Raw genomic sequence first — 19,243 nt, 5'->3', positions numbered from 1 at the left:
AGCACCCAGATACATAAGGCAAGTTCTTAATGACTTACAAAGAGACTTAGACTCGCACACAATAATAGTGGGAGACTTTAATACCCTATTGTCAATATTAGACAGATCAATGAGACAGAAAATTAACAAGGATATCCAGGACTTGAACTCAGACCTGGACCAAGCAAACCTAATAGACATTTACAGAACTCTCCACCCCAAATCCACAGAATATACATTCTTCTCAGCATCACATTGCACCTACTCTAAAATTGACCACATAATTGGAAGTAAATCACTCCTCAGCAAATGCAAAAGAATGCAAATCATAACAAACAGTCTCTCAGACCACAGTGCAATTAAGTTAGAACTCAGAATTCAGAAACTAACTCAGAACTGCACAGCTTCATGGAAACTGAACAACTGGCTCTTGAATGTTCACTGGATAAACAATGAAATGAAGGCAGAAATAAAGATGTTCTTTGAAACCAACAAGAATGAAGACACAACATACCAGAATCTCTGGGACACATTTAAAGCAGTCTCTAGAAGAAAATATATAGCAAGAAATGCCCACATGAGAAGCAAGGAGAGATCTAAAATTGACACCCTATTGGCAAAATTGAAAGAGCTAGAGGAGCAAGATCAAAAAAACTCAAAACCTAGCAGAAGACAAGAAATAACTAAGATCAGAGCAGAACTGAAGGAGATAGAGACACAAAAATCCCCTTCAAAAAATCAATAAATCCAGGAGCTGGTTTTTTGAAAAGATCAACAAAATAGAGCACTAGCCAGATTAATAAAAAAGAAAAGAGATAATAACCAAATTGATGCAATAAAAAATGATAAAGGGGACATCACCACAAATTCCACAGAAATTCAAACCATCATCAGAGATTATTACAAACAACTTTATGCACATAAACTAGGAAACCTAGAAGAAATGGATAAATTCCTGGACACTTGCATCCTCCCAAGCTTAAACCAGGAAGAAGTCGAAACCCTGAATAGACCAATAACAAGGTCTGAAGTTGAGGCAGCAATTAAGAACCTACCACCCCAAAAAAGCCCAGGTCCAGATGGGTTCACAGCTGAATTCTACCAGACATACAAAGAGGAACTGGTACCATTCCTTCTGAAACTATTCCAAATAATCCAAAAAGAGGGAATCCTTCCCAAATCATTTTAAGAGACCAACATCATCCTGATACCAAAACCTGGCAGAGATTCAGCAAGAAAAGAAAACTGCCGGCCAATATCCATGATGAACATAGATGCAAAAATCTTCAATAAAATACTGGCAAGCCGATGGCAACAGCACATCAAAAAACTTATCCACCAAGATCAAGTAGGATTCATCCCAGGGATGCAAGGCTGGTTCAACATAATGCAAATCTATAAACATAATTCACCACATAAACAGAACCAAAGACAAAAACCACATGATTATCTCAATTGATGCAGAGAAGGCCTTTGAAAAAATTCAACAGCCCTTTATGCTAAAAACCCTCAATAACCTAGGTATTGACGGAACATATCTCAAAATAATAAAAGCTATTTATGACAAACCAACAACCAATATCATACTGAATGGGCAAAAACTAGAAGAATTCCCTTTGAAATCTGGCACCAGACAAGGATGCCCTCTCTCACCACTCCTATTCAATATAGTACTGGAAGTTCTAGCCAGAGCAATCAGGCAAGAAAAAGAAATAAAGGTTATTCAGATAGGAAAGAAGGAAGTCAAATTGTCTCTATTTGCAGATGACATGATTTTATATCTAGAAAAACCCACTGTCTCAGCCTAAAATCTCTTGAAACTGATAGCAACGTCAGCAAAGTCTCAGGATACAAAATCAAAATGCAAAAATCACAAGCATTCCTATACACCAATAACAGACTTAAAGAGAGCCAAATCAAGAACGAACTGCCATTCACAATTGCTACAAAGAGAATAAAATACCTAGGAATACAACTAACAAGGAACGTAAAGGACCTCTTCAACGAGAACTACAAGCCACGGCTCAATGAAATAAGAGACGACACAAACAGATGGAGAAACATTCCATGTTCATGGTTAGGAAGAATCAATATCATGAAAATGGCCATACTGCCCAAAGTAATTTACAGATTCAATGCTATCCCCATCAAGTTACCAATGACCTTCTTCACAGAACTGGAAAAAACCATCTTAAACTTCATATGGAACCAAAAGAGAGCCCACATAGCCAAGTCAGTTCTAAGCAAAAAGAACAAAGCAGGAGGCATCACACTACTGGACTTCAAACTATACTACAAGGCTACAGTAATCAAAACAGCATGGTACTGGTACCAAAACAGAGATATAGACCAATGGAACAGAACAGAGGCCTCAGAGGCAACACAACATATCCACAACCATCTGATCTTTGACAAACCTGGCAAAAACAAGCAATGGGGAAAGGATTCCCTGTTTAATAAATGGTGTTGGGAAAGCTGGCTAGCCATATGCAGAAAGCAGAAACTGGACCCCTTCTTGACACCTTACACTAAAATTAACTCCAGATGGATTAAAGACTTAAACATAAGACCTAACACCATAAAAATCCTCGAAGAAAACCTAGGCAAAACCATTCAGGACATAGGCGTAGGCAAGGACTTTATGACCAAAACACCAAAAGCATTGGCAACAAAAGCCAAAATAGACAAATGGGACCTAATCAAACTCCACAGCTTCTGCACAGCAAAAGAAACAGTCATTAGAGTGAATTGGCAACCAACAGAATTGGAAAAAATATTTGCAGTCTACCCATCTGACAAAGGGCTAATATCCAGAATTTACAACGAACTAAAACAGATTTACAAGAAAAAAACAAGCAACCCCATTCAAAAGTGGGTGAAGGATATGAACAGACATTTTACAAAAGAAGACATACATGAGGCCAACAAACATATGAAAAAACGCTCATCATCACTGGTTATTAGAGAAATGCAAATCAAAACTACACTGAGATACCATCTCACGCCAGTTAGAATGGCGATCATTAAAAAATCTGGAGACAACAGATGCTGGAGAGGATGTGGAGAAATAGGAACACTTTTACACTGTTGGTGGGAGTGTAAATTGGTTCAACCATTGTGGAAGACAGTGTGGTGATTCCTCAAGGACCTAGAAATAGAAATTCCATTTGACCCAGCAATCCCATTACTGGGTATATATCCAAAGGATTATAAATCATTCTACTATAAGGATACATGCACACGAATGTTCATTGCAGCACTGTTTACAATAGCAAAGACCTGGAACCAACCCAAATGCCCATCGATGATAGAGTGGACAGGGAAAATGTGGCACATATACACCATGGAATATTATGCAGCCATCAAATACGATGAATTCGTGTCCTTTGTAGGGACATGGATGAACCTGGAAACCATCATTCTCAGAAAACTGACACAAGAACAGAAAATCAAACACCGCATGTTCTCACTCGTAGGCCGATGTTGAACAAGGAGAACACATGGACACAGGGAGGGGAGCATCACACACTGGGGTCTGTTGAGGGGAAATAGGGGAGGGAAAGTGGGGGCTGGGGAGTTGGGGAGAGATAGCATGGGGAGAAATGCCAGATGTAGGTGATGGGGAGGAAGGCAGCAAATCACACTGCCACGTGTGTACCTAGGCAACAATCTTGCATGTTCTTCACATGTACCCCAAAACCTAAAATGCAATAAGAAAAAAAGAAAAAAGAAAAATGTTACCAATATTCCTTAACTTGCAGTCTTCTAAAGGCTACTAAATGAAATATCAACCCAACCTGCTATCACAAGAGGGGTTCAGTTATGGAGTTTGCATAAGGGTTTAAGGAATTTGGCTCACAGGGCTAGTTTCCATGTGGTTAGCAACATGTTTGATTTTTCAGGGTTTCAGACATCAACCTAAACAAGTTTATCAGTTCTTATGAATGTTCAAGGCCCAGGCTTGGTGCAGGGCAGGGAAAAACATCCAGCTTATGTTTTTTGGTCAAGACAAAGGAAAAAGAAAGTGAACTAGGGAACAGTGGTAACTGTTGTTGTTCATATGTTTCATTTTGGTGTTGTTACATCGCTTTCGCTGTGTGGTCTGAGAGAGAGTAGTGAGTACTCACTCCATGTAAGAGAGAACACTCTTTTAAGATGGTATGCAATTCTAAAGACACATATTTATTCATAAATTTATAAATAGTTTTATTGTCATTGTTGTTTGTAATCTAAACAACTCTTAAACATTTTCCTAATATTTTCTTTACGTATAAAGCATGAGGTTTACAAAGATATTTCCTATATGCTCAACTAGAGCTTTCTGAAGAAATTTTGAGGAAATTATTTTCTTAAATATTTATAAAATCTTGAGCATATTTCCAGAAGTGTCACCATTTCAGATATTCTTCTCACCTAGTAAAGATTGCTTACCTAGCTTCAAAATCAAAATATATTCATTAAACCACAAAATTTGTTTTGTTCCCAAGATCTCCCAAAGGCAGCAAACACAATGAAATCTATGAAAAATATAATACTGCTGAGACAAAATACCATATTGCAGAATGTCAAACAACCCAATACTATAAGTTTTAAAGATTAGTTTGTTTTGTTTACATCACAACAAACTAATAACAATTAAAGAGTCATTTGCTCAATCTTTTTAATGTTTTAGATGTGACTTATTGGATTTAATTGAACTACAGAAATGTATATGAACACATTTATAAACCAATAATCTGAAAAAATCAATAAGCTTTTGCAAAGAGAACAACCTTCATGTTTGTGGTCGTATAGTCTGTATTGCTTTCCTGAAGGCCTCTTTGACATCTTTATTTCTCAGGCTATAGATGAGCGGGTTGAGCAGTGGGTTGATCACAGTGTAGAACAGGGCAGCTACTTTGTCCCTCTCTAGGGAGTAGGTGGAACTAGGCCTTGAATACATAAACAACAGCGATCCGTAGAAGAGCGTGACTGAGATGAGGTGGGAAGCACAGGTGGAGAACGCCTTGCATCTTCCTGAAGCTGAGTGGATTCTCAGGATAGCCAGGAGGATGTTGACATAGGAAATCAGGATAGCAAGAATGCTGGAGAGGACTGTGAAGCCCACCACACCAAGGAGGACTTTCTCATAGACCCTTGTGTCTGTACAGGACATTTTTACCAATGGTGGTGCATCACAGAAAAAGTGGTCAATGATATTTTTACCACAAAAACGCAGGCGAAAGGTATTGGCAGTATGAGCTATGGCATTCAAAAATCCTCCTACATAGGATCCAGCAACAAGCCCAGTACAGAGGGCAGTGGACATGGTACCTGAATAAAGCAATGGGTTACAAATTGCTGCATGGCGGTCGTAAGCCATGGCTGCCAGGAGATAGCATTCAGTGTAGGCTACAACACAGGAAAAAAACAGCTGAGCCCCACATCCAGCCAAGGAAATGCGCTTATCTTTTGAGACACAACTGGCCAGGATTTTGGGAGTATACACAGACGTATACCAGAAATCCAAAAAAGACAGGTTGCCAATGAAAAAGTACATAGGCGTATGCAAGCGGGGATCGATTCGGGTTAAGATAACCAAGGTCATGTTTCCTGACAAGGTTACCAAATAGAGCATCAGAAACACTCCAAATAGAATCAGCTGCCACTGAGGGTCTGCTGAGAAACCCACCAAGATGAATTCGGTCAGGATGGTGCGATTTCCTACTTCCATGTCCACAGAGGTGAAAGCCTGACTTTCATGAGAAGGGAGAAGTATCATTTAGTGATTTTTCTATTGACATAAGTTAACAAGGGCATCAATTAAATCAACAATTACTAAGAAGCTTGTAGATTTTTCTCCCTTGTTATCTAGAATTATAGGACTTCAGTCCATGACTTGGAAAAATTACTGGAATTGGAGTCAGAAATAATTTGAAAATTAAGAATTTTACTTATTAACTATTTATTATAGGCAAGTCCCATATTCTCATAAATCTTGAGAAAAATGAAGCTCAAAAAGATGACTAATAACTAATAACTTCTTTTTTTTTTTTTTTTTTGAGATGGAGTCTCACTCTGCCACCTAGGCTGGAGTGCAATGGTATGATCTCCACTTACTGCAACCTGTCTCCTGGGTTCAAGCAATTCTCCTGCCTCAGCCTCCCGAGTAGCAGGGATTACAGGTGCCCACCACCATACCCAGCTAATTTTTGTATTTTTAATAGAGACAGGGTTTCACCATCTTGGCCAGGCTAGTTTCAAACTCCTGACCTCAGGTGATCCACCCCTCAGCCTCCCAAAGTGGTGGGATTACAGCGTGAGCCACCGTGCACAGCAACTAATAACTTCTCGACAGACTGTCTGGTTGAATAAAGAAAACATACCTAAAAATAACCAAACCCAATATTGAGTACATTAGTGGGCACTCAAAAAATTTCACTGTGTTTCCATAAGTTATTGAAAATTTGTTATGTGTCAAGTATTTTGGTGGTAGGTATACAAATGCCAACATACTGTACTACCTCTGCTGCTATTAGTACAAATATAAATACATTACTGACAATGTACCAGATACTATTCTAACTCTTATACTTAACCCCTTGAGACTTGGATGACTTGGTGGTTTGCTTTGGCCAATAGATTGAAAGATAGGCAGCTCCATATAGATTCAAAGCCTGGATTTCAAGAGGCTTTTTATGCTTCTCTTCTCACTTTAGAATTCTACAACCACCATGTAAAAAAGCCTGGGTTAGTTTGCTGGATGAGACATCTGGTTGTGCTCTCTCTGTCACCCTAGCTGGCTGCAAGCAGTCCCCCAAATATGTAGGTGGGACTCTTCTATATGAGTCAGCCTACAGTGGAGCTAAGAGTTACCCACAGACATATGAGCAAGCCCAGCTGAGAAAAGACAGACTTGGCATAAGCAGAATTTCCCAAGTGATATGGAGTCTGAGTTTAAAACCAGATCTTCTCACTTTTTAGTTCTGTAATCTTGGAAAAGTATCCTAACAATCCCCAACATACATGTATTCACATCCAAAACAGTAAGAGAACATCTGTGTTAAGACAAAAGCCCATTTTCTGGACAGAAAATCAATGTATAAAATTGTAACTATCATTATTCTGAGTGAGAGGATAATTATCCAACTTATTTATAAAGTCTGAGCTTGTAAAACATAAATAAATAAATAAGGCCAAGTTTATATAAATAAGCAATTTAAGCCAGAATGATGGTATCATTCTGTATCTTGCTAAGATCCTAGAATTTAATGTTTTTGTAAACTACTCCCATGTAATTTCACAAAGGCATTATAGGGTTTAGGATTGTGGAGTCCAATAATTGGTACATATCCATGACACTAATCACCTATCTGACTTAGGAAAGTAATTCCTCATCTCAGGAACACAATTCACCCATCTGAAAATTTTGGTTGCTACTATTCCAAGCACCAAATTTCTATGATTCCAATTTGTTAAAATATTTTATAGAAATTGTCATGGGCCAGGCATGGTCCATGCCTGTAATCCCAGCACTTTGGGAGGCTGAGGCAGGTGGATCACTTGAAGCCAGGTGTTCAGGACCAGCCTGGCCAACATAGCAAAATTCTGTCTCTACTAAAAGTTAGCCAGGCATGGTAGCACATGCCTGTAATCCCAGCTACTCAGAAGGCTGAGGCACAAGAATCGCTTGAACTTGGGAAGCAGAGGTTGCAGTGAGCTGAGATTACACCATTGCACTCTAGCATGCGTGACAGAGAGATGCTCTGTCTCAAAAAAAAAAAAAAAGAAAGAAAAAGAAAAACTTTCATGAAATAGTACCTTCAGATACACAGGACATGACCACTGTCTTGGTTGGAGTGAGAAATGAAGTTTGCTGCAAACAATTGCATCCTTCTTTTCATCTCATGATTTGCATACACATTCTTGTTTCCTTAAAATTTAATTCTATGATGTGCACATTTTCTAACCATTGCATTTCTTAATTTCTTTATCTGCAAATAAGTAATGGCTCTTAAATTTCTGGACTCATGAAAATCTTTGAGAACTTGATAAAATTAGCAATGGTAATTCTCAAATATTTAAATGTACATATGTAAAAACACTGAAATTTCAATGAGTTCACAAACTCCCCAAAATCTATTAATTTGCTAGTTATGATTTCATATTTAAAAATTCTACCACTGGAAGATAACTAAGTTTCTATCCGGTGCTAATATTCTGTAATAAGAGAAAAGTAATAGGTATTTAAAACTAACCATGTTTAAAGTTGAACCCCTAATGTTCAGTTCCAAAAACTGATTGTTCATTATAAGTTAATAAAATTCTACTCTTCCAGTGTCTGAAGTCAAAAATTTGGAATCAACCTACTCTCTTTCTTTCCTATCTACTTTTCAATCTTTCAGAAAATTGCGATTTTCCTACCTTCAAAATGTATCCCAAACCTGACCACTTCTCCCCACCTCCACTGCTACCACCCTTGTTCAAACCTCCATGATCTATTGCCAAGAACATTGCCGTTGCCTTCTAACTCATCTACACCCTTGTTCCCTACGGTATATTTTCAATACAACGACCAGCATGGGCCATTAAATAAATAAATAAATTGCTTCTGTATTTAAAACCCTGTAAAGGCTCCCCATTTATTCGAAGTTAAAACCCATTTTCTGTTCCTCTCTTACCTAAAGAAACTTTCCTCCTAACACTCACCACCTCCTCCTTCCTTCTGCCTTGATGGCTTTCTTACTTTTTCTCAAATGTGCCATCTCTGTCCCAGCATCAAAGATTTCTGACTATCTGTTCCCTCTGCCTGAAACACTATTCTCCAGATGTTTGCATGGCTCACCCATCCATCTTCTTTAAGTTCCTTTCAAATGTCACTTTCTGACAAAGGTCCAGACTAACCACGCCTTTTAAATTCCACGCCCCTTTCCCTCCAACAATCCTCATCCTTATTACTCTACTCCGATGCTGCTGTGTTATCCTCCACATCTATTGTCATCCTCTAACTCCTGCTTATTAAATCGATTGCCTGCTTCTCCCCACCAGAATGGGGCAAAATGTTTATCTGTCCTGTTTATTGCTGTATTCCAGCACAAAGAACAGTTCCTAGTAACAAATTGACACTCAGTAAATATTTCTCGAATGAGTAATTGCTTAATTACCTTCATATCTTGAAGCTGGTTTAACAAAGTACTGCCTATTTCTAAGCTGGTTCAAAATATTCAGATCAAGATTTATCCTCAAGTAGACTTTTCCAGCACAGTGTGCTGTATCATAATAAAAAGGAAGAGTAAATAAAAGAGAAGACTCACTCCCAAGACCTCAAGTCCATCTTGAATTTGAAACAAATTACCAAATATCTCTGAATGTAAAATAAAAGGCACAGAAAATGCCCAAGCCGATCATGCTAAAGAATCTCCTATGGAGTGGCTTATCAAGATGCATCTTCCCCTGCTGCAGCCCAGGTCTCTGTTCCCTTCACTGGAGCGAGAAAAATGCTTTGGAAGGAATGAGCCTCTCTGGCACCTGAAAATTAGTGCCAAGAAGTGAAAATGCCATACATTAGCAGTTTAGAGTAGCACAGTCACTGGAGTCAAAAAGCAAGTCACATTCTTTTGTCCTCTTGATTTGTTCACTGTGTAAGTGAATATATAATGGTTCAGCATAGATATAAGACTGTGTTTCAAATTCTAAGGGAGAGCAGGATGTATCATTAAATGGAATTTGATTTACTAGGGAGTCTGCATGTGCGTGTTTGTGCACCTGTGTGCATGTGTGGCACAGCAGTAATTCTTTGAGATACATGCCAGATTCTGTATCCCCATTCTGAATTGCAGCTGAGGTCACAGAGAGGCCAGACTACCTAGCTGCCCTGATCCCAGGTGCTTACCCTTGGTTTGGAAGGTCAGCTCTTGGAAGTGGCACTTTTCCCTCTCCTCTGGTGTTTGATGTGCCTTTGTTGCACTCAACATATGTATTTCCTCAACAGCCCTTTGAGACACCTCCCTCACAGAAGCACGGAAATATGTGCCTCTGTCTCCAAAGACTCAATTAGAGTTCATTGGGAGTTTAAGGATATTAAATAAATTAGAATATGATGAAATGAGTAAATATTTCATTAAAAGTTGACTCTCTTAATGGATCTAAGTCATAATATAATTCTGTTACATTGGATGTGTCTTATAATTGAATTTTTAAATTGTATTAAAAAGTATCATGTGGTCTTATATTTTTTTCCATGTCATATGCTCTTTTCTCTGTCCAGACTACCCACCCTTGTCTCCTCCACTGGAAATCTACTACCTATCCCTGGGGTATGGTCTGAATTGTGTCTTCTGGAAATTCATATGTTGAAGCCCTAACTTACAGTACCTTAGAATCTGCCTGTATTTGAAGATGGGCCCTTTAAAGAGGTGATTAAGTTAAAATGAGTTAAAATAAGTTAGAGCAGGCTCAATCCAATCTAACTGGTGTCTTTATAAAAAAGGAAAGTTGAGCATAGACAGCGACCAGGGATTTAAGTGCACAGAAAGAAAACCATGTGTGAACACAGCAAGAGTGTCACCTGAGAGCCAAGGAGAGAGATCTCAGAATCCTGCCAGCACCTTCAACTTGGACCCTTAGCCCTCAGAACGATGGGAGAGTAAATTTCTCTTTTGTAAGCCACCAGGCTACACTATTTTGTTATAGCAACACTTGAACACTAATGCACTGCATTTCCAGAATGAGGGCCTTTTTATGTTGGAACAATCTCATGTTTTATTTGTAAAAAGACTACTAAAACTGGGAAATTTAATATTTCTCAGTTAAATAGTCTCTGATTTTTATTAATTTATAGCATAACACTAAAAAACAACATACAAAAATTCATATATCCTTGACTGTTATCAGTCACTGTGTTCCTGGTAAAGATTTTCACTCTAAATCTTCCCTTGCACGTAAAGTTTTCTGAAATCTCCCTCTGGCCCTACTTCTCGATCTGTTTCTGTGTCCTACCTACATCTTCCTTTCTGTCTATCTCATATGACTGCTCCACTTCTGTCCTTAATTCTTTCATTGTTGAGGAAAATACTCTTTTATTGAAAGTACACAGTGATTCTAAGTATTGATATTGGTTGTCTATTTTGTCTATTGCTAAGGAAATCTGTCACTTTTGTATAATGGCAAGCTAAAAAATTAAAACCAGAAAGAAAAAAAAACTTGTTTTTAGAGGAATTTTACAGTACTCTTTTTATTATTTTATTTTAAGTTCTGGGCTACATGTGCAGGAACTGCAGGTTTGTTACATAGGTAAATGTGTGCCATGGTGGTTTGCTGCACCTATCAACCCATCACCTAGATATACATATACACCATGGAATATTATGCAGCCATAAAAAGGAACAAGATCATATTCTTTGCAGGGACATGGATGAAACTGGAAGCCATTATCCTCAGAAAACTAATGCAGGAATAAAAAACCAAACACCACGTTCTCACTTATAAGTGGGAGCTGAACGATGAAAACACATGGACATAGGGAGGGGAAGAAAACACACTGGGGCATGTAGGGGAGGGCAGGGAGGGGAGCACATCAGGAAAAATAGCTAATGCATACAGTATATACTTTTTGTGTGAGACTTCCTAACTCACTCTCTCATCTAACAGCTGAGATAAATACCTTTGTTTTTTGTTTTTCTTGTTATTTTTTGTAAGTTCTGAGTTTACATTCTGTTTTCTCACCAATGAACTTTATGATTTCAGGTAAATCGTTTAATCTATTTAATCCTGATAATGATTACGTAACAAGCTATAGTATTCTCATTTATTGTTTAAAATACTATACATATAGGAAACTTATGAAATGTCAATTTAAAAAAAAAAAACATTTAATCTCCTTTCTTTCAATCTTCTCAGACTCCTAACAGTTTTAAAGACTCTATTCCACACTACCATGCATAGTAGGTTTTGCAAATGCCCCAGCCTCATTTATTTAAAAAATACATTCAAATATCTTACTTCCAACTTAAAAACACAAATGCAGACTTCTGTTTCCACGTTATAAAATGATTTTATCTTTCATTTATTTCTGAGAATATAAACCAAAAACAATGACATGGAGATATTCTGTTAAAAAATCGTTTATCAACTATTTTTATTTAAGAAACTTAAGACTAACATTTTCTTCGAGGTATCTTTGACATCCTTATTTCTTAAGCTATAGATTAAGGGGTTTAGCATTGGAATCACCAGAGTATAGAACACTGGCCCCACTTTATCCCTTTCTAGGTCAAAGCTAGTGCTTTGTCAGAAGTAAATGAAGAATATAGTACCATAATACAAGGTGACAACTGTCAGGTGAGACCCATAAGTGGAGAAGGCCTGGAGGTGGCCCTCAGTGGAAGGAATCTTCGAGATGGCTGCAATGATGAAGAGATGGATGCAAGAATAAGTACAGTAGAAATGACGACAATAAAGGCAAGTATAAAATGCAGCACAGCCTGATAGCTCTCCTTCACATCACACTTCAACTATACAAGTGGGGGCAGATCACAGAACAAATCATCAATGATATTACTGCCACAGAAGCTCAGGGATATCTCACTGGTGATGACGGTTGAGTTTACAAAGCTACCAAGGTATGAAACGACAAGACTGGCACATAACTTTGGGGACATGGCCTGAGAATAAAGCAGGGACTTGGAGATTATCACACAGTAGTCATAAGCCATGGCAGCCAGCAGGTAGCACTCACTATAGGCCAGCTCAGCAAAGAAGAACTGAGCAGGCAGCCAGCAAAGGAGATGATTTTGTCATCAGAGATGCAGGTCATCAGGATTTGGGGGATATAGAAAAATAGCAGAGATTCTGAAGCAATAGGTTTCCAATGAAGAAATACATGGGTGTGTGGAGCCAAGAATCAGCACAGATGAGAGAAATCAGAATGATGTTGTCTGAGAGACTTATGACATAAATGGTGAGAAATATGAAAAAGTGCACTTGCTGTAACCCCAAATCTGCTGTGAACTTTAAAAGGATAAACACCTTTACTTTGGTGAAATTTCTCTCATCCATTAATTTTGGGTTTCTGTGAATCCCTTCTGTGAAAATATTAATACAGATGCCATGACTTCAGATAGCACTCACTGTATGATTCCCCCATCATTTCCTTTCCGGAAAACTGAAAAATTCAAGTGGTTCATATCAGGTCATTGTGAGACTCAATTAAGTTGGCGTCAGTCCATGTCAGTTCATTGTGAGATGTGTTTATGCTAAAATTGGCATCATTTCATGTCAGTTCATTGTGAGAAATGTTTGTGCTGAAGTTGGTATCATTCCTTTTAGATGGCTGTGAAATCAGTTCTAAGCTGCAATGAGAGATTAGCTGTTAGGCACAGAACATGCTGCACATCACCTGTTTTACATCTAACTTTTCCTCCTCTTGGGAAGAAGGTGAATTGTGTATCTTCTCTTCTTGGTGGGGGAGTTTAAAAGAATGTTCTGACATCTTTTCAGGTGTTTATTTTGTCCTTTCTCAGAGATTTGCATGGAAAAAAAAATCTATTATTCTAACCACATTTTATAATACCATTGGAAGTACATTATACTGTAATGTATTTCATTCAAATTTTTGTTTTTCATTCAAACTTTTGTTCACAAAACTAAGAATACAAGTTTGCATAAAGTAGAACATATGCGATTTGAATTTTTTATTGCATTTTAAGTTTTGGGGTACATGTGAAGAACATGCAAGATTGTTGCATAGGTACACACATGGCAGTATGATTTACTGCCTTCCTCCCCATCACCTATATCTGGCGTTTCTCCCCATGATACCTCTCCCCAACTCCCCACCTCTCACTGTCCCTCCCCTATTTCCCCTGACAGAACCCAGTGTGTGATGCACCCCTCCCTGTGTCCATGTGTTCTCCTTGTTCAACACCCGCCTATGAGTGAGAACATGCAGTGTTTGATTTTCTGTTCTTGTGTCAGTTTGCTGAGAATGATGGTTTCCAGGTTCATCCATGTCCCTACAAAGGACACAAACTCATCGTTTTTTATGGCTGCATAGTATTCCATGGTGTATATGTGCCACATTTTCCCTGTCCAGTCTATCATCGATGGGCATTTGGGTTGGTTCCAGGTCTTTGCTGTTGTAAACAGTGCTGCAATGAACATACATGTGCATGTGTCCTTATAATAGAACGATTTATAATCCTTTCGGTATATGCCCAGTAATGGGATTGCTGGGTCAAATGGAATTTCTATTTCTAGATCCTTGAGGAATTGCCACACTGTCTGCCACAATGGTTGAACTAATTTACACTCCCACCAACAGTGTAAAAGTGTTCCTATTTCTCCACATCCTCTCCAGCATCTGTTTTCTCCAGATTTTTTAATGATCGCCATTCTAACTGGCGTGAGATGGTATCTCAATGTGGTTTTGATTTGCATTTCTCTAATGACCAGTGATGATGAGCATTTTTTCATATGTTTGTTGGCCTCATATATGTCTTCTTTTGAAAAGTATCTGTTCATCTCCTTCACCCACTTTTGAGTGGGCTTGTTTGTTTTTTTCTTGTAAATCTGCTTTAGTTCTTTGTAGATTCTGGATATTAGCCCTTTGTCAGATGGGTAGATTGCAAAAATTTTTTCCCATTCTGTTGGTTGCCAGTTCATATTTTTTAAGTGGCAAAGCTTCTCTCTATCATTTCTCAAAACTCAATTTATTTTGCCTCAAGTGACAAGAAAGATTCGTATTCCTATCATGTTCTTTTTTTCCCTAAATGACATTGTTACTCAAACTGTAATCCTGGGACAGAACTTCTGCCTATAACTCAGACAAAGGGTTCCGTTGTCAAATAACACTGACTCCATCCATTTAAACAGGTTTATTTAATGCTGTAGTTCTGGAAACACTTTCTATGCTAAAGTTCCTTTTGAATCACCAAGGGGAAGGAAGTTAGACCATACAAGACACAGCCTTCTCCAAAATACTTTACTATGAACTTGTTTTCTCTGTCTACCATTCACTCCACAATTGGGGAAGAACTATCTGGGGCAGACTACTTTGGGAATCTCCTCCAGTATTTGTGGTATCTTTCTCTCCCTCCATCCCCGGCACATAGGGGCCAAAGAACAAGGACGCTTGTGATATACTAAAGAGGACCTAATCCCAAACTAAGGCACTGACTGCAGTGGAGTCCTGCATACTTGTCAGTATATTCCCCACAGCTCACTGGTTTCTAGTATTAGTAGACACAGGCTCCATAACAGTCAGGTAAATACCGACCACCTCATTTAGCAGACTGCATTCCATCTAAAGTCCATTTGGAGTATGTAAAAATGTCACAGGAAACCATTCATGACAAACATGAACCAAAAGAGAAGAAAGCGATATATACAAATGTAGTCTAGGATAGCAATCTGTGAGTTCAGCATGAGGCAATGATGATAGCAATATAGACTATAATTTTAAAGTATTGGTGAAGTGGCTACTAATAACATAAAAATCAAATTATTTGACATGCGGCAACATTTACAGATTGACACCTGTCAAAAAACAATCAGTGTTGCAATGATAAAATTATTCTTGAGCATTTATTACATCTAGGCACAAAACTAGGACCTAATATTTATCTGATTTAAATTATAACAGGATAATAAATGTTGTCTCTGAGTTTCAGCAGGGGTCCCCAAATCAAGGGCAAACTGCTGGATGTCTGAAGTCACTGAATTCTAAAGCTAGTATATGGACATCTGCTTGCTAAGGGGATGAGAATATCCCATACTGGTTCCTTTTACCATTAGTAGATTTAATCATTCACCTCTGAACTCTCTAAGCCTAGAGGAAAAGAATTTGGGAAGAGGGAGTGAAGAGAACTGGGGGAGAATTTCCTTGGAGAGAATTGTCAATGGCTTTTCTTTTCCCTCTACCTAAACCAAGTGATAGAGCCTGCAAAAGATCCACATCTCTAGGAAAAGTCTGCTCTTCCAGAGTATGGAGGGACCAGGAGGTGTCTGTGTTCCCATGAGCCAGATATGAGTCTCATTGAAGCAGGAAGATTCTGTATCACCTTAAAAAGGAGCTCTTTCGAGGCAACCTCCTGGGGGGTGAGATTATCATGGTATAGAAGTCAAGGCCAAAAGCTAAGGAACTGCTGGAGGAACAATAATGTCCAGCCAAAGAAAGCACTGGCCTCACAAGAAACTAAAGTACTGAATTAAGAGGTGAAGTCTTTCGGGATGGGCAGGGAGAGCAGGAGTTCTGGTTCTGAGGAACCCATGAAAGCATCTCCCAAGAGCAAGAATCAGCAATCATGCACACATTGTTAGAATGTGCTGACACCAGATTCCTACTACTCAAGTCACATTTTTCTGCTCTCTTCTGCCTCTTCTTTCAATCCTGGCATTTGATCCTGGGCTAGCCACACAGCAACTACAGAGTCAGAAAGGAGGAACAGCAGTAAATGGGGAATATGATTTACCTCTTTTCTCTACCAAACGCTCCAGAGCCCGAGAAAAGGTAGTGAGGATGTTTAATTGGGATAGGGTGTACAGTTTGATGTTACAGTGGACTCAATTTTTTTAATACTTAAAATCACTTGTTTTTTACTTCTGAGTGAAAGAGAAAACAATTAGAGCTACAATGTCAGTGAGTGGTAGGAAGGTTTGAGATAATAGCATTTTAAAGGGCCAATTATAAAAATAATAAAGTTTCCTCTTGTGTACTTCAGCTCCTTCAAAAAATTCAGCAAATTTGGTATTATCCCAAGTTTACAGGTTGAATTAAAAACACGTCTAAAACCACAAAACTTCAAGTGATAAAATGAAGATTAGAATTCAGTTAGAACTAGACGGTCTCAAAAACCCAAGCTCTTTCTGGACCCATGCTGCCTCCGTCACCCCTTCCATTATTTCACATTAAGATCTTGCAAAGGAACCAATATTTGGGAATCTGGCACACTTAGGGTAACATCCTAGTTCCAAATTTTGCTGTTTGCATTGAATAAGTTTAATTAGGAAGCAGCACAATATGTTTAGAGGTTATGTAATAATTCCACATCTATTATCTAATTTAATCTTCACAGAAGCCCTATGTTGTGGTAGATATTGTCATTACTTCCATTTATCTCATCATGGACTTGACTGACACATAAAAAAGTGTAATTACCAGAAATGTATCTTAGATCCACTATCCTATAAACTCCACAGATGCGGGAGTGATATTCACATTTTTCACCATAATATGTAGCACCAGGATCAGTGTCTGGTCACAGAAGACACTCAATAATTATTTGTTAAAATAAATTAATATATGAAGTCTTCCAATTTTAAATCCTATAATTATTGTTATTACATCACATTTCTTCTCTACCATAATCAACAAATATTCTACTATCTGGGGGAGAAACTTTATCTTACCTAGGAAATTCATTCTCACCCAAGGTTCCAGAATTCCAAATGGAACTACCATAAATACATTTTATGGCAAGCCAAATTTTGGATTTTTATAAACCACAAGATAATAAAAAAGATTTTTCCCAAGCCTCCGTAACTAGCCAGTTATCTGGCTAGGATCTCTAAGGCCCTCCAGCCAAACACATTATAATTGTGTGGGCACTCATTGAGCAATTGTCTGTTTTCAGAAATTGTGTATTATAGAATAATCAATAACAATAGTTCATAATACTTTGTATGTATAATGTACTCTAAAATATAGAAACTTTACTTTTTTACCTAGCCAGTAGACTATCACCTTCAGAGAAAACTTTTTATTATCCTTGCCAAATTCATTTTGGGCAAATAGGTGGAACCAAGAGTTCCTTAAAAATCTTAGGGCATTTTTTGGCCAGACGCAGTGGTTCATGCCTGTAACCCCAGCACTTTGGGAGGCCAAGGTGGGCAGATCATGAGGTCAAGAGATCAAGACCATCCTGGCCAACATGGTGAAACCTCGTCTCTACTAAAAATAGAAAAAAAAAATTATCTGGGCGTGGTGGTGTGTGCCTGTAGTCCCAGCTACTCAGGAGGCTGAGGCAGGAGAATCACTTGAACCTGGAAGGGAGAGGTTGCAGTGAGCTGAGATTGTGCCACTGCACTCTAGCCTGGTGACAGAGCAAGACTCTGTCAAAAAAAAAAAAAAAATCTTAGGACATTTCTGTAATAATTTGGCTATGATTTTATAACGTCGTCTAGGAAGCTAATTTATTCCTTAGTGAAGCTCTCTCTTTGTTGTCTCTTCATTACAAAGTCAAGAGGTAAAGCTAGGTTGGGAGAGACAAGATAGAATTGGGTAATCTTCCTAGGTCTCTAAGAGAACATGAAGCCCTTGGCATGGGTGCCCACTCTCCTCATGCCATGGTGACATATCACTGGGCTACAGACCACAAGGGTGCTTTGTACTCATCATGCCCAGGAGTCATGCCCACCAAATTGAGTTGCATGGATATGTTCCTTTAAGATGCTGGAAATCTACTGACCTCACTAGAACCAGCAGATCTATAAGGGGCCTACTTTCTACTATAGCATTCTTGGCTGGGCCATTACCAGGTTATAGAAGACATTCTCAAATGCACAACAAAACCACAACCTATAAGTTCAAGACGGCCTCTAAACATCTATCAGAAAATCAAACCCTGAGAAAACATGGAACCGATTTTATCAGAAGCTCTTTCAGGTATGAAATTAACTTGAGATGCACACAAGTCACTCTATTGCCATAAATGTGACCAGTAGTCCACTTCATTTGTCATAGAGTTCAAAACAGATCTGTTTTCAGTCCCAGAGATATACATAGTTCTTTGTGTCAAGGTCACCCTAAAAAACCTGGCACATACAGCCGAGAGTTTCATTCCATTCATGATGGAATCCCACATCATTTTCTTTTATTTACAAATTCCTATTGATGGGAGTTAGACATGAGTGCCAAACTTACAGCACTGAATTTTTATATTCTAATGCCAGGGAGTCATCAAAAATTACATTAGCAGAGTGATTAAAAAATAGCAAAAAATAAATAATAAAGTAAAGCTTTGTTGAAAATAATTGGACCATGAGATGTCTGAGGGAAGTAAAATTAAATGAACCTTGGGTTTGAACTGTAATATTAGTAGGTTATAGGAAAAAGACTACATATAGGGCTAAATAAATCCACATGGATTGACTAAATAAACGAATAGTTGGATGGTTGAATGGATAAAGGCATGCTAAACAGCCCCCAAACACTCGCAAGTGTCTTGGACTCTTAGGAAGCCACACAATTACTCTGTCCTTTTAAATTTTTCTCCCCCTAGATAAGAAT

General features: G+C 38.3%; 1 protein-coding gene across 1 annotated transcript; it reads right to left on the bottom strand.

Annotated features, from left to right (window-relative positions):
* Window positions 1-4,753: 4,753 nt before the first annotated feature.
* On the bottom strand, window positions 4,754-5,731 carry LOC105733815 (olfactory receptor 9G4). The gene has a single exon (XM_012476460.2). It carries the CDS (start codon window positions 5,690-5,692, stop codon window positions 4,754-4,756), a length of 939 nt encoding a protein of 312 aa, XP_012331883.2. The 5' UTR covers window positions 5,693-5,731.
* Between the last annotated feature and the right edge of the window lie 13,512 nt (window positions 5,732-19,243).

This window comes from Aotus nancymaae, unplaced genomic scaffold, assembly GCF_030222135.1.
Source record: "Aotus nancymaae isolate 86718 unplaced genomic scaffold, 86718_ANA_hifiasm-v0.15.2.pri h1tg000059l, whole genome shotgun sequence".
Lineage (NCBI taxonomy): Eukaryota > Metazoa > Chordata > Mammalia > Primates > Aotidae > Aotus > Aotus nancymaae.
The sequence above is the reverse complement of the archived record's forward strand: the minus strand, read 5'-3'. Positions and strand labels throughout refer to the sequence as shown.